General features: G+C 41.3%; 1 protein-coding gene across 3 annotated transcripts in view; it reads left to right on the forward strand.

Moving 5' to 3' along the window:
- The first annotated feature begins 2,983 nt into the window (after positions 1 to 2,983).
- atrip (ATR interacting protein) overlaps positions 2,984 to 16,213 on the forward strand; it is a 15,689-nt gene continuing 2,459 nt past the window's right edge. Inside the window, exons 1-17 of one of the 3 annotated variants that reach the window (XM_050037548.1) lie at positions 2,984 to 3,309; positions 4,602 to 4,945; positions 5,469 to 5,557; positions 7,695 to 7,865; positions 7,951 to 8,063; positions 8,294 to 8,439; positions 8,528 to 8,626; positions 9,108 to 9,213; positions 9,920 to 10,090; positions 11,282 to 11,549; positions 11,745 to 11,798; positions 11,990 to 12,165; positions 12,944 to 13,080; positions 13,298 to 13,389; positions 14,766 to 14,852; positions 14,935 to 15,013; positions 15,154 to 15,375. In XM_050037548.1, the coding sequence (XP_049893505.1) occupies positions 4,603 to 4,945; positions 5,469 to 5,557; positions 7,695 to 7,865; positions 7,951 to 8,063; positions 8,294 to 8,439; positions 8,528 to 8,626; positions 9,108 to 9,213; positions 9,920 to 10,090; positions 11,282 to 11,549; positions 11,745 to 11,798; positions 11,990 to 12,165; positions 12,944 to 13,080; positions 13,298 to 13,389; positions 14,766 to 14,852; positions 14,935 to 15,013; positions 15,154 to 15,375 (2,353 nt within the window). In that variant the 5' untranslated portion in view covers positions 2,984 to 3,309; position 4,602. The remainder of the gene's footprint in view (positions 3,310 to 4,601; positions 4,946 to 5,468; positions 5,558 to 7,694; positions 7,866 to 7,950; positions 8,064 to 8,293; positions 8,440 to 8,527; positions 8,627 to 9,107; positions 9,214 to 9,919; positions 10,091 to 11,281; positions 11,550 to 11,744; positions 11,799 to 11,989; positions 12,166 to 12,943; positions 13,081 to 13,297; positions 13,390 to 14,765; positions 14,853 to 14,934; positions 15,014 to 15,153; positions 15,376 to 16,213) is intronic. The other 2 variants (XM_050037547.1, XM_050037549.1) reach the window with 2 other exon arrangements.

The following is a 16,213-nucleotide window of genomic DNA, read 5'->3' on the forward strand; positions in this document are numbered from 1 at the left end:
TCCCTCTGTCCTTATGACCCTCACAGCGGATAAGGAAAAACTCCCCCAAGAAAACCTTTAACAGGGAAAAAATGGTAGAAACCTCAGGAAGAGCAACTGAGGAGGGATCCCTCTTCCAGGACGGACAGACGTGCAATAGATGTCGTACAGAACAGATCAACATAATAAATTTTTAATGTTTTTAATTTGTTCAATATGACAAAATGATACATAAAGAGAGACAGAGAGAGACGCAGCACAGACAGTGATGATATTAGCTATGATAACATTCAAATTAGTAATAATATAATAATGATAATAATTGTATTTTGGTAGCATATATGTTATAAGTAAATATTAGTATATGACAGTATATTTATGTGACAATAATAGTCATGTGTATAATAAAAGGAGAAGTGTGACAATAATAACAGCAGTAGTAGGAGGCATCAGGCAGGAGCAAGGCAGCAGCACAACTACGATCCACGATCCTGAGCCAGCCCTAATTATAAGCTTCATCCAAAAGGAAAGTCTTAAGTCTAGTCTTAAATGTGGATACGGAGATGGTGTCTGCCTCCCGGACCGAAACAGGAAGATGGTTCCACAGAAGAGGAGCCTGATCAGTCTGTCCTTTGCAGTGTGACGGGGGTAAAAGAGGTTTACTACAGTAATAACCTGACCGGCGCTCAGCCTGTGTGACAACCGAAAATAATCTTTTTTCCCCTTATTATTACCTCTCTAACTCACCTCTCTCTTTCTCTCTCTGTCACAGGTGTAGCAACAGTAACAACAAGGGGCGGGGCTTAGCAAATGGTTACTGAGTGTTGGAAGTTCTCCATTCCTCAGGTGTTTGAACTCGAGTCAAGCTTGCTGGGTTTGAACTTGTTGACTCCCTATTGAGAAAGGTTTATACCTGTCTATGAGTGTCACATCACAAGGGACATCCTGTCCATCTTCATGTGTGAATACAGCTCTCACTTCGATTGGACAGCAGCCTGAGTCCCACTACAGGCCCTCCTGAGAGGACACCGCAGGAGAGGACAGTCAGAGATGTCTCAAACCCACATCGGACAGAATCAGACACACATGAGAGTTACAGCCGCTCCTCTGCTCTGCAGTAAGACACACATACACATGTATGTAGGTTTCATTTCATCTGATTCACTCAGTGACCCTGCTTTGACTGTTTCGTTGTTATGGCAACCAACTTGCCCACCAAATGTGTGTGTTTGTGTGTGCCGCTTTGCTCATTCAATGAAAGATCTTTTTAAGCCGTAAACAGCTGAATTTGTGCAGAGCAGACCTGCCAGAGCGCAGAACACTGGTGACACCGGTGACGCCATGGTGCTGCAGATGTTCGTGATGATCGTGTGTGTGTGTGTGTGTGTGTGTGTGTGTGTGTGAGAGAGAGAGAGAGAGAGACAGAGAGAGAGAGAGCTGCTGCTGCTGATGCTGATGGGTGCATCTGGATGCCTGTCGCTGAGCTCTGCCATTTCTGTACTGAAGTACGGAGGCGGAGAGAGAGAGAGAGAGAGAGAGAGAGAGAGAGAATGTGCATGTGTCAGTGTTAAACACACACACACTGTAGAGCCTCAGCTGCGACACACAGACCTGTCTGTGTCTAAAAATGGAAAGCACACTTGCTGTTGCTGAGAAGCCACAAGAAGCTTCTATATGTGGCGCGTGTACATACAGGGTAACATCAGCCTTCGAAATAACATGGATAAAAACAGTGACCACTAATGTCAGGTTGCTACCATGGTGGTTGTTACAGGGAGGCAATTAATCAATTTTCTTTGTTTTAAATACACGCATTGTAATTTTCACGGGGGACAGAGGGACATGCCCCCCACACTTTACAAATTCCAAAGACTGTATGAAGCTATATAAAATGTGACCATGTTGCTATGGAGTGCAAATACAAATGGTTAATATCAGAGTTATGTCATCAGTGTGAGGCTACAAGGCAACCAGCAGAGACCCCAGGAAGGTACTGAACATAGCCAAGAGATAGTCCCAAACATAACCACAACATGTAATTTCACACTTTGTTGTTTATGCATTTGTTTGTATGTTTTTGGCACAGAATAAACAAACAACATGTAGAATATTATTTACTGGGCTTTAGAGATGCTGCCAAGTGGGGTTTGTTAGCTCTCTTTACTTCATAATGTTAATGTTTGCACATTCCTTGGTCAATATTTTTGCACATTCCTGCACAAAACTGCACAGCTTTCATTTTAAGTCATATTTTCTGATTTTTCTTCTTTCTTTCCATATTTTTATTGTCATTTTTTTTAAATGTTATCTATGTTTCTTGACTGTTGCAGTATTTTCTTTTTGTCTTTTTTTAATTTTTATATTTTTACTATATTTATTGCTGTGCACGGAAACACAAAGGCAAATTCCTCATATCTGAAAAACTGATTTAAAAAAAAAACTGAATTCCTAAAATTCATAAAAATTAATTCCTAAAAGTCCTGAAGGTCTTTCTCCCCGTCTCTAGTCTTTGTGCTGAGCTAAACTAACCAGAAGCTAGTTGTAACCTGTTATTTACTGTGCAAGGCAAAGCAACTTTATTTGTATAGCACATTTCATACACCAGGGCAATTATAAGTATATAAAATTTTAAAAAATTAATTAAATGAATTCAAAGTGCTTTACAGAGCAAGACAATATAAAACATAACAAAGGATACAGATTTACAATTGAATTGAAAAGTAAAGAGAAAATTAAGATATAAAAGGTAAAATTAATTACTATGACACGAAATGGAAGATTTCCTCATCTATCTGAAATGTTTCTCAAACTTCGAACTATTCCTTTAAAGACGCTTTCTCTCTCCTTATTGTACGTTGAGTTCAGTTTGTCCCTACGAAGGACCCGTACGACAGCCAGTGTAGTGCATGGTCGCCTGTGATTGGTCAGATTTGCCGGAGGAGTGCTTTGATTGGTCAGGTTTGCCGGAGCAGCGCTTTGATTGGTCAGATTAACAGCGGCACCGGAGCGGGCGGAACAAGCGAACACACTTTTCATGATAATTATATCTTCGTGTTATCCAGCTGCTGGCCACCGTAAAACACATTTAACCGTTTGATTTAGAGCTGAGTTTGGAGTCTGAAGAGACGCCATTATCAGATATATGTTATGTCTTTTTCGTGAAGTTTAAACAGACAGTTAAACACTGTTTTGACGGAATGAGCCCTGTTAGCTTAGCAGAAGGTTAACTACCCATTGGAATCACAGCTAACGTTAGTTATGCAGCGGTGTCATTGTGGCTAACAGCTAACAGGAGCGACAGCAGCAGCACCGGGACCCAAGGTAACACAGGTGGCGAACCCAAAGGAACTACACACTTAATAACACTTAATGACCTAGCAACAGGCTTGTTAAGAAGTTTATGTTAGCGACAGACTGGCTGTAACTTTGGTCTGAGCTGAGCTAAACTACAAACCTGTGTTTTCATTCTTGCTGAGCATTTTCTTAACTCATCTCTTAATGTTAAGGCTGAGGTCCTTTCTTCCCAGACAGCCTCAGGTTTCAGTTAATTTCAACATGCAGAGGCTTTAAACTTGCTGTTGATGTTGGATAACCCAGTATGTTTAAAACATAGCAAAAACAGTCTGATGAATGGAATATATATCTGTGAATTTGATTTATGATTCAAACAATTGTGGGTAGAAGGTGGGACTGATTAGCTTTGTTTAAAGTAGCTCTCATAACTGTGTTAAAGAAATATTAAAAAAATATAATCATATGAAGTGATAACCACCACTGGAGGTGCTATGACATGTTTGTGAATCAAATTGATGTTTCATTTTTGACCTAAAAATGAAACATTTCTTTAAAAGCTTGTACTGACAAGATCATATATTTAGAAGCAGCTTAATTTGTCGTTTCTGTGTTCTTATTCATAGTAATTATTAAATTATTAAATCCATTATGTTATGAATTGACTGTGCTGTAATGCTGCCACCTGCTCGTCATTCCTTACTGATTTAAGAGACCTCTGTAGCCCTCTGAAATAATGTGGGAGGGCAATTCTTGTGGAAATAACTTGTAAAAAATAATGATTTTAATGCTGCAACGTTTTGATGACGAGTCCTTCATCAGGCAAAACCTGATGATAGTTATGCCTGAGGTTTTGCAGTTAAACAGTGTCGGGAGTTTTTTCTACAAGTTGTGTTCTGCTTGTCCCTCTCTTACGCACCTGTTTGGAAATAGATGCGCAAAGTATTCCTTTGTTCAGAGGGCGAGGCTTAACATTTAGGAATATGAATGAATGAACGCAAAATGGTTATTAGTTGTTCTTAGAAATTTGACATAATTAAAACAAAAATTTTACTCCTCAGAGGCTTTATGGATATTGAACTAAGGCCCATCTTTATCAAAGGTCTCAGATATTCAAACCACCATAGTGATTCAGCTTTGGTTGTAGTTATAAGTTTAGGAGCTTCACCTCATATGAAGTTGCATCACTCATTTTTGGCCAGCTAGAGTTATATCCCACTCTGACAAGATGGATAAAATACAGGCCATGATGCTAAAACCAACAATATCCTAAACCAGTGGCTGTTTGTAGCTCATTAACCTGCTTGTCTTTTTCTCTTTCTCCCCCACAGCATGAACTATCCCCCCACCAAGCGCCTTCGAGGCCTGAACCAGGAAGCAGTGACGACAGTGGCCTTTGATGACCCGTTTGGAGATGATGAGGACTTCACTCAGGATGACTTGGATGAGATTGATATCATCGCCTCGCAGGCCAACACTGGTGTCACCACACCTGGGCTTGGGTCTAAACCAGGAACCAAACCCACTGAGCTGGCCCGTGGGTCTGCCTGGCCGTCGAATGCAGGGCACAGTAAATCTGTCAGCAGAGCCACATCCAACCACAGCAGAGAGAACACGTTTGGGCTAAGCAGCAGCAGCAGGGGAAATCCTGGGATACCAAGCAGAGAGCCTCTCGGTGAGCTCAGAGCAGATCATCAAAATATGGTCATATGTAAAGATCAAACCTTTGCTGAATTGCATATTTCATCACACAGACTACCAGCGTTGTCATCTGTGTTTTAAATTCCTGCTCAAAAATTATTCAGCAGTTTAAGATTGATTTTCTTCCTTCTAGGCAGTCATTGATTTCATTAAATTTCCTTCAAATCTACCTACATATTAAAGACCGACTGTAACATAGACCATCACAGTCAGTTTGAAGATGAAAATCTTAGACTTTGAATGAAAACCAGGTGAAAACTGAGTGATAATCTGGTACATTTGTAAATTGGTTGGTCTAATCAGCTGCTGTGTGTTCTTACAGTAAACACACATACTGTCAGATGGGAGACTTGTGAATATTTTATACAGTATATTTTGTATACTGTACTAAGATGTATTGATATACCTCTACTTTTTAAACCTGCAGAACGACGGCATTATCCTTTAACAAGCATTGCTTAACATGCTTTTAAAATTTTGTTATTTTGTGTGTTCAGGTAACAGGCAGCAGCAGCAGCAGCTTGGGTTGGACAGAGGTGACTCTTACTGTCTGCTGGAGGCTCAGCATGCAGAGCTAAAGAGGAAGGTGAGGCTCACTGCTTTCTCACTACCTAAAAAAAGATAACCCATGTGCATCCAATCAGCAGGCAGATTTAGAGAAAGCAGCTGTTGTAAAGCATACTGAAGAATCAGTACAGTGAACAAAACTATATAATCAGAGCAGGGAGACATAACAGTGCTTATGATATTCCATTGGCATGTGAGATTATAACATGAATTAAGTGTCATTTTCAAGTTTCTGTATTTTTGTTGAGCAGGGCTCATAAGATAAATTAAAACTGCTATTATCATGTGATATCATCTGAGTATCTCGAGGATATTTGCTGCACAGCAGTTGCAATACATAGGCGGAAGAGTGCAAATATAAAAATCTAAAATACCAATAATAATAACTTGTTATGTGATTACCTCATTAAAAAACTACTGTAGGGTGATGTAACATCTGCTGAAGGCCTACAAATGAAAAACAGCCTTTTGAATAACTCTGGGTAAACACTGCTGTAAATCTGACTGTTAACCTCTTTGTACATTTTCCCTTTTGTTGTCTCTTAAGTGGATTTAAGGTTGTTTAAATTATTCCAAACTGTCTGACTGTATCATACACAGCATGTTCTGTATCAAGTAGTTCTAACTCATAGGGCCTTATTTTAATGATCCATAGGACATGGTACATGGCACAAGCACATTTAGGACACTGCTTGTCCAACTCCACTTTTGCTAGTTAAAGGGCACATAATCTGGGTGAAAAGTAAGGCAAATCAGTTCAACCAATCAAAGTGTCATCTTCCATTCCCTTTAAAAGCCAGGCATGTCTGCCTATGGCACACTGCAATTTACATGGCACATTTGGCAAATTGGAAAAGTGAGCAGTTCTCTGCTGACAGTGATACAGTAAGAGGAGTAATGTCACTGCAGCAAATATTGTTTAAGCAGCAAAACTAAAAGCTGTAGTTATAAACCTGACAGAAGAAAAAGGACTCAACATTTAGCCTCTGAAATAATCAATGAAGTAACGCTGCTCCTCGTGTGTACATTCGCACAGCGTGTCTCTTAATGGGGAGTTGGAAAGCAGCTCTGCTCAGCTCTCTGCTATGTTCACACTTTAGAGAATGTAATTAATATCCTCCTCATTAATAGTGTATTATTTCACCCTCCCGCAACCCATCTGTGTGTCTCTGTGTGTAACAGGCAGAGTGTACGCGTGTTGTGAACTTCCCTTTGTAGGCGCATCGTACTATCTGAATAATGCACTCTTTAAATAGCAGTAAAATACTACCATTGACCAACAAAAACCTGGCCTGAAGTCAATGACGGAATCACATTCTGCTGCCTCAAAATAGCTGTTCGCCAATAATATGCCTGACCACACATCATTTTGAGACTTACACCTCCATGGGCGCACAGATGGGTGCAAGTACATTTCTTACTTACACAACGTGGGTGCCGGCTGTGAAAATGACACCTGCATCAGTCTGAAAGTGTCAATGACAGTTGCACTGAGCTGTGCGCTGCTTCATGCTGGGTGTAAGATAGGGCCCTCTGTCTTTACTGAAGCTGTAGGATGTTTACACTGTGTGAAATATCAAAACCCTAAACTCTTTGTTTTTATCACCATTGCATCAAATGGAAATATTACACATCTTGTGCTTCATTTGTACATTTTCCCAAAGTTTATCCTGACATTGTTGGTATCTGATATTTCTGTGAGAATTTTTGATTAAGTACAGTGTGTTTAAACTATGTAATGACTGTCCCACTGTCGTGTCACTGCTTGTCCAGGCGTTTTTAAGTACATAAATAACTGCGCCTTTCATCTGAAAGCCTAAAGTCCAGTCTCTGTAGTTGGTTAAAGTCACTTTTAGTCATTACAACAAATTAAAATTTGCATATTGATATGAAAACTTCCGAATCTGACCAGGCATTTGTTGTCACTGTTTGATTGTTGGTGTTACAGACACATTTCAGTCTGGACCAAGAAGGTGTTGAGGTTTGAAACCCAGATGTAGTAGGATTATATAAAGATAACAAGGAGCAGTGTGAGGTCATCCAAAGCAGTGGATATTTGCCATGAGTGTGGTTAAATGTCAAGTATAACGAGTGATTTGATTCCGCTGAGAATGGACTCTGTATAACCACTTCTTGCTGAATGTTTGTGTTATTAGCTGAAGGAGGTGGAGGAGGAGATTGTGTTGAAGAACGGCGAGATCCGGGTCCTGAGGGACTCTCTGAAGGGAGCTCAGCAGGAGAAGGAGACCCAGAGGCAGAACCAGATCCAGCTGGAGACCCAGAGACAGAAAGAGCAGAGCGATAGGGAGAAGGAGCTCAACAGGAAGGTGAGGAGCTGAGAATTACACACACATATGTAATACAGTTCATATAATCCTCAGAATAACATAATGACATGCTCTCCTTGTTTAGGTTCAGTCTTTACAATCTGAGCTGCAGTTTAAAGAAGCAGAGATCAATGAGATCAAGACCAAACTGCACAGCTCAGACAAAAACAAGACGGCCTCTCCACTGCCAAGACACAGGTCAGTTATCATCAACAGAAGACGATAGATTTAAATGCTCTATGTTTTATATCAGTGTAAACTGGATGTCTTTTTGGACTGTTGTTTGGACAAATCAAGACATTTAAAGGGGACCTGTTGAACTAGAAGAGTGTATGGAGTTGAGATAAGTAAAACGAGACCTAAAGGAAATATTTCATCAGGAGGTCAAAGGTTATTATCATCTGTTTTTTCTTTCTCTCTCCTCTCAGTCCTAAAGTGCTGAGCTCTCTGGCCCAGCTGCATCATGGGACCGGTAGCAGCTCCTCCTCTCCAACAGGAAATGGGTTCATCACCAAGGAGTCATTTGGAGCTCCAGGCCCGTCCAGAACAACACCAGTGAAGACACGGAGAGACGGTGGGTCATATGATAAAGGTGATAATAGTGAAACAGATGTGTTGAGGAGAAGCAGATTTTGACATGTGCTTGTATTGGTGTGTTCCAGCAGACAGGGGGGCGTCCAGCAGCAGATCTGGCGACAAACAGGACACGTCTCGCCCAGACCCTTTCCCGTCTGTCAGACCTGCGCACCTAAGGCACCGAGGTCAGTCACTCCGCAGTGCTGCTTCATACTAAACAACCTGCAACACAGTTTGAATAAAATCTCTTTGGTAGCTCCCCTTCCTCTCATTTACTTACACTCAGGTCAGACCAAAGAGAGAAAAGTTGCAGCTGTGTGAGTGACCATAGTTGTTGACTTCCTCCCTCAGTCCTCCGAGTGTCAATCTCACCAAGTTCACTTCAGGTTTTCAGTCAAATGGAACGACACTTATGATGGCAGCGGGGATTTCCCTGAGGGGAAGTGCCAAGGCAAATGAAACATAACCTTGAAGTTTGAAAGATGAGGGCATTTACCAGACAAGGAGGGTCTAATCAAAGACACTATCCAGTTGCATTATGGGAAATGTAGGATCTTGGTCCATATAAGAGACTGGAAGTCAGGTAATGCCATCTGCTGGACACATTTTGACCATTCGTTTATTAATTATTGAAGACGTCTGTGTTTGTTCTGTGGTGTTCTCCAGGTGGAGTCCTGCTCGGGTTGTTGCTGCAGCAGCCTTTGTCTCCCAGCAGCCTTGGCCTGTCTCACTTGCTGTCCATGAGTCTGACTGATATCCACCTGACATCCAGGTAAATGCCCTCATCTGTAGCCATGGCAACGTGGTCACTAAGGGAGTGTAGTATGTATAACAACACAGCACTGTAGTAGTCAGAGGGAAGGAGTTTGCAGCAGTGACTTGAGAGAGAAACAGATTTTGGTTCAGTGTCTGGTGTGCCAGAATAAAGTTTGATCAAGGAGTGCAAAGTATGTAACCTCCCCCAGCCACATCAGTGAAGCAATTCATGCTCATTAAAAGTCACCCTGGTTTAATAAAGTCAAGGAATAAACACATCATTTTGTGTGATTAGATCAGCATCATCGAGTTTGTTTCTAAAGCCAACGCACCAGACGTCCTTTGGAAATCTTGCATTTAAGTCCACCTCACTCACTTGCAAAAAACATACATGTTATTATGTTATGATCACTTAAACATCTACTGTATCTTCAGTGTTGCTTTGAAGTCACTAAATGCAACCAACTCACCTTGTCAGCAAACACAAATCGTAGGAAAATTTTTATTTTACTTTTAATTAGATCTCATCTGAGATTTAATTTTCAACCTTCATCACACTATTTTGACTTCAGTAGTAGTAATGACAGTAGTTGGATCAACAGTAGTAGGAGTCATGATTGTAGTACCATCAGTAGGTCACATTGCAGAAGAAACACAAAGGAGCTGAATTGTTATAAAGACTGACTGATGTGTTTTTTTTTTGTTGTATGTTGTGATTTCAGCGAGCTGTCTACAAATTTTCTGTTGGACTGTGATGCTGCAGCCAGCGTCAGTGGCAGTGGAGGCGGAGCTCCTGGAACAGCTCTGAGTTCGGTCCAGAGTCTGGCTATAACCGGACTCAACATGCTGAGTCAGAGCCGACCGGCATCTTCAGCCAGCAGCAGAAACATAAGGTAGACTGACTGAGATACTTCAGCTGCTATGCTGAAACCTAACTGACTGATATCTTCTGTGCTCTGAAGAATCCTGAGCAACAAAACACTATTAAAGCTGAACAGTTCTTTAGACAATAGAGCCCTCTGGTGGCCAAAAGATGTATCAGCAGCACTGAAATGACCACATAGCAAAACACCATCACAAGGGCATGTTAATGTAGATTTAAAAAAGTATTACCCTGCACATTTAACCCATCAGGTCTGCAAATCACTGAGAATTACTGATTCATCATATTTCAAATACTTTTTAACACAGAAGTGACACAGAGTGTGCTGGACAGGCCAAAGATACCACAAGTTAATTTGCATTTTTATAGAGTACATTTTTAACCATTTAAGAAAAAGAAGGCAACACATCCATTAACAACAGTTTTATCAAACTAAAATAGGAGTTTCTGTCTGTCTGTCCTTTGATTTTCTTGACACCTGTTCAACCTATCGACTTCACACTTGGCAGGTGAATTCTGAAAACCCAATGAAATGCAGTGTTGAGATCCGAGGGACATATGTGTTAGTAGTGTGTTATGTACACACTGTGTAATGTATTTAGAGGGGGCCCATATTAACTGTTACATCCAGTATGCTGGGTATGTTTTCGTTCTCCATCGCTCCCTACAGTATTTTCAAAAACAGATAAAGAAAGAGGGGCATAACATTGTAGCAAACTCAAACATTTCAAGCGTCAGCGACTTAACTTTCTGACTGAATTTATTTGTCCCCAGGAAATAGCCTGGTCCCAGATAGCTAGCTGATAGCAAATAATGTCTATACTCTGGCACAGTGGTGGGTCACAGTCTAAAAGTGCATCACAAATCCATTCTGAATTGTCCACAAGTGACTTGCAGATGTGTCAAGTTCATAAAAAAAACACTTTATTTCTTAATACAGTGAATATCACTGATATTCACTGTATTAAGATCTTTTGAAATACTGTTTCCTGCTGTAGATTGAGTGACTAACGGACAACTACTTGACAGAGACAGCAAATTAGCTCACAACTGAAAAAGTAGGCAATAAATATTGAAATAATTGACCACACCACCCCTTTATCACTGATACAGATGTAACGTGTGATTTGGACAACCATCATTTATCTTAGCGCGACATTTTTAAAAACATGTAAATCTTTTTTTGTGTGTGTCTTTGGAGGTTGTGTCCTGGAGCCGTCCTCCTCCTCCCTCTGTTGGACCTTCACCTGTCTCGGCTCTGTCAGGCTCTGGATTTGCTCCGTTCCTCACACTCTGCTGGCAGTGGTGGATCAAACTCCACCGCTGCCAGCTCCCTTCCAGCGGGCTGCGCTGCTCCTGCTGCTGCACAGGGAAGACTGGAGGAGGCTGGTTTGACTGGTTTCAGCGTGGAGGACACTGGCTTGGCTGCTCTGAGGCTCCTCTACCTGGTGCTGGCCCACAGTGACGAGGTGATGACACAACAGTGACAACTCACACATGATAACTACTGGTAGTTGTGATGTGACAAAAGCTCTTTTCCGGTCCAAATGTTAAACTCACACTCGTGAAATTCCTGGAAAAGTTATGAAATTAGAAAAAGATTGTTCCATCTATCTGTATCGGTTATTGGCCAAATAAGTTGTGATGTTTTGTGATGCTCTCAGGCGGTGGAGGCTGTGCTGTCAAAGGAGAGTCAGAGCAGAGCTACAGACAAAAAGGTACAAACAAAAAAACACACTCCCACTGTCAACGTTATCACCTGTCCCTCCTCACCTTCATCACAGTCAAGAAGGCTTATGTCAAAATACCAACTTTATGATATGAACCTACATTTTGTTTGTTTAATTTCCCCTCGAAGAAAAACATTTCACTGAAATCCTCCTCTCTCCATCTCTCCCTCTGGTCTTAGACTGAGCGTCCTGTTGCAGGTGTGGGTCTGAGCTCCCAGAATGCCTTGCTGCAGTCAGTGTTAAGGCTGTGTGAAGCAGGGCGAGGCAGTGGCTCACAGAATGAGGAGCTTGTCCTCAATGCCATGAAGACCCTATGTGTCCTCATTGAGAGGACGCCACACACTGACACAGACAGGTACACACACTGCAGGCAACCATTAAGAACAACCAGCAGTCGGGAGGTCAAAGGTCAAAGTCGGTCGTATTGTTCTTCTGTATGATTATATGATGGAAACATAATAATCAATAGTTAATAATCTGATCATATGTGACAACAGACTTTTGCAAATAAAATAACCACCTTGAAAATAATGGATGAACATGAATTCAACTTTTGTTTGAGTACCTAAAAACCTTGAAACCTTGACCTTGAAAATGTATTTTTCAAAATGTATTTAAAACTATATTTAATGTTCAAGTATAGGTTGCAAGATATTTGTCAATTTCGCAATACTACTTTGTTTGTTAGAGTTTGTTTTCCAGGTGCAGGCAGCAGTGAAGGTGTCATGAAACTTCACCCACTCACACGCCCTTTAGTTAAAATTCTTTTTAACAATTACATAGAACAGTTTACAAGATGAAACGCATATGATGCAACTCTCACCTGGGAGGAATAGTACTGGAGGTAGAGGTGTGGCTGAGCTGGGAGTAATGCGGGTTTACAACTTTCCACTGACTGTCAGCGGTTACGTAAAACATGACTGTAAACTATGTGCAGTGATTTACAGGCACTGACACACACAGAGTAAAAATATGATGAAATATTAAATCATTAGTCGGAACAACAGTCCAGTAACCAAAAGAAGGAACTACTGCGTGTTATAACTATATAATTAATGTGATTAATTTATTATTTCAGTGTTGACTAGTATTGTTGTAGTTTCACTGACAGTTTCTCTGCCTCTCCCTGTCAGGTTGCAGTGTGTGTTGCAGGTGCTGTGTGTGTGTTTGTCAGCAGACTGCAGGTTGCAGATGGTTTCTGGGAGTGTGTCTGTCCTCACATCCATGTCCGACCACCAGACACTGGCTCAGCAGCTGTGCTCTCAGCACGGTGAGTCTCTGCCCACTGATACAGCACAGTTACTGCAGTGACTCCAACTCCTCTGTAATTTAATGTCATTTATACATTAAGTAACTGCTCTTTGATGATTTTTTTTATCTAGATTTTGCTTCAGATATTCACTCAGTTGTTTTAAGTTTCTGCTCCACATGATTTTGATTTTTTTTTTTAAAGAAAAGCTTCACTAATTGTTTGTTGTTTTGTTTAGACCCGTGTGTTTTCCTGAAGTTGTTCCAGTTTATCAGAACCAGACCAGACAACCAAGCAGCACACAGAGACTGGATTCTCCTGGACCTGCAGGTAACACATACACACACCACGTTTTGGACTAACTTGCATTTGCCATCTGGTCTGGCGATGTCAGGCTAACATCCTACATGAGATGTAAATGAATAACAGCATAGATAGAATGTTCTTATGTTTCAAACAAAATGTTCTGAGCGGTCCGACCACATCTTAAGTGTTCCTACCTCATACTCTCCTCCAGGCTGCATCCCGCTGCTGCCCTGATGTCTCTCCAACAGCTGTTTTTTTTTTCTTTTTGTGTGTGTGTGTGTGTGTGTGTGTGTGTGTGTGTCTTTGTAGTTTTACACCACGTGTTGTTAAAATGGGAATAATGCTACACACTTTGAGACAGTCGGTCTTCAAACACATTCTTGGTGTTGCAATCTGTTGTTACCATGAAGTCGTTGAGTAAAGAATGACAAAAAGAGATGTTCAGATGCTGACTTCTTTCTCACCTCCACATGTCTTCTCTGTGTTATGTGGTGCAGAAAGTCAGATTGTCAGGTTTGGAATGTTACAAAAAAAGATGCTGTTATTTTATGTGATGTCAGGTTACGACAGAGCGAAAGAGAACAAGACAGGTTGGTTAACAGCTCATACCTGTGATATTTTATCATCATACTGAAGTCCTCAAGGCACTGAAGCCGGACATCAACCAGTCAGTGTGGAATTAAAGCTGCACTAATGAATGTTTTTATATCAGAAACAGGCCTTTCTGTCCAACTTCCTGTGTTTTTATATTTAAAAATATTTTAGAAAGAATCCTCCCTGTTTTGCGATCTCCTCTTGTTTTAATTACTGATGAAAACTCAAATCTTCCTTCATGTCTACGTGTTATCTTGATAAATTACACCTTCAAGTTTCACAACAATTAAAACAAATGACAGGGCGTTGGTGGCTTAGTGGTAGAGCAGGCGCCCCATATACGATGCTGTTCCCACAGTGGCCCGGGTTCAACTCCAGCCTGTGGCCCTTTGCTGCATGTCACTCCCTCTCTCTCTCTCTCTCTCCCCCTTTCACGCTTGACTATCCTATCGATTAAAGGCAGAATACCCCAAAAAATATCTTAAAAACAAAACAAAAAAACAAAACAAATGACATAGAACTGACCGAGATTAATTCATTAATTAAAGCAGTATTAGTATTAAAGACAGGAAATTTGAAGGCATCAGAGTGGTGAGTTCAACATGACTGTGTTGGTAGAATTAATGTGGAAATGTACACTATACTGAATTTATTATTTGAATAAGAATAATACAGGTAATTTCACTCCTCAGTGTTTTTATAAAGGCTTGCCCTTCATTTGTTCGTTTCAGCTGCAGCTAATATTTGAGCTTAGCTTTTATTTGAGGATTTACAGTGCTTCTATTTTGGCTGTTTTTGTGTCTCAGGTGGTTCGTTTGCTGAGTAAACTGATGACTCAGAGATCAGAGAGCTGGACCGCCAGCCAGCGCAGAAGCTGTCAATGTTACACTGAGGTAAAACTCTCTGACCCTCTTTTACATAATGACACTAACATTGTGTTGCAGTTTACTACAAGTGTCTGTCTTGCTCTCTCAGTTGGTTCAGACAGTGGTGATTGTTTTCCATCGTCAGTGGTTGGATCTTCGTGGTTCTCAGGATCCGACAGACTCAGCAGGTCAGTTGCATCTCAGCTTTAAAACACAAGCCTGCAAATATTCACAGCTCTGTCCCTTCTACTGTTCATGACACCTAACAGTCTGTCTCTACACAATTATCATTTGCAACTCAGTTTGTTTTTTCTTGTTTTCCCCTCAGGCATGGCCCCGCCCCCGCAGAAATGCCCCACCCCTTTGTTGCCATGGTGGTGTGGCCCGGCAGCGTCTCTGCTCAGGGAGTGTCTGCTGCTGCTTCACTGGCTGCTGCTGCATCACGGCAGCTTCTCAGAGAGCTGCAGGCCGCTGCTGCACATGTATGACCAGGTGATCCCTGCTGTGCGAGACACGCTGAGGAAGATCCCCAGGCTGAGCGAGAGCGAGGGTACACACACACACACACACACACACACACACACACACACACACACACATACACAACTCTCAGACATGCTTTTCACTCATTTTCAATTTACTTACTCCAAACACATTACTGAAGCTGACAGAAACACCTGTACGTTACCCAGGATAACTAAACACTTACAGCACACAGTACAGACTATGTCTATATAATGAATAAAATATAGTCCACACATTTACAGACATAATTTCTAGAAATAAGTAGTGTCTCATATTGGGGCCAATATGGTGCGTTTGTTTACAGCAGCTCATACAGATGGACTTTCAGGCTTAGAGAGGCAGCTGTTGCTCTACACTCTACCAATATTAATTTCAGTTAGATGTAGATTGTATTTGATAAAACATGTGCAGCTGGTGATTATCAAAAGTAACTTCACCCTGGTGTCTCACTGTGTGCATCTCTGATTGCACTGGAAGCGTTTCCTCACACAACCTACACTGAATGTGACTGCTGAGACATTTGACTGCACTTTCCTCAACTTGCAACAAATGAAACTGTATTTAAAGAAATCAAAATAGATGTTTAAAGGGATAGTGCACCCAAAAATGAAAATTCAGCCATTATCTACTCACCCATATGCCGCCAGAGGCCCTGGTGAAGTTTTAGAGTCCTCACATCCCTTGCGGAGATCGGCGGGTGGAGCGGCTAGCATACCTAATGGCTGACGGCGCCCCAGACCAACGTCCAAGAACACAAAATTGAATCCACAAAGTATCTCCATACTGCTCATCCGTAGTGATCCAAGTGTGCTGCAGCCGCGACATAAAAAGTTGTTTCGAAAAACGTCACATGAACTCTGTTT

This window comes from Epinephelus moara, chromosome 24 (assembly GCF_006386435.1).
Source record: "Epinephelus moara isolate mb chromosome 24, YSFRI_EMoa_1.0, whole genome shotgun sequence".
Lineage (NCBI taxonomy): Eukaryota > Metazoa > Chordata > Actinopteri > Perciformes > Serranidae > Epinephelus > Epinephelus moara.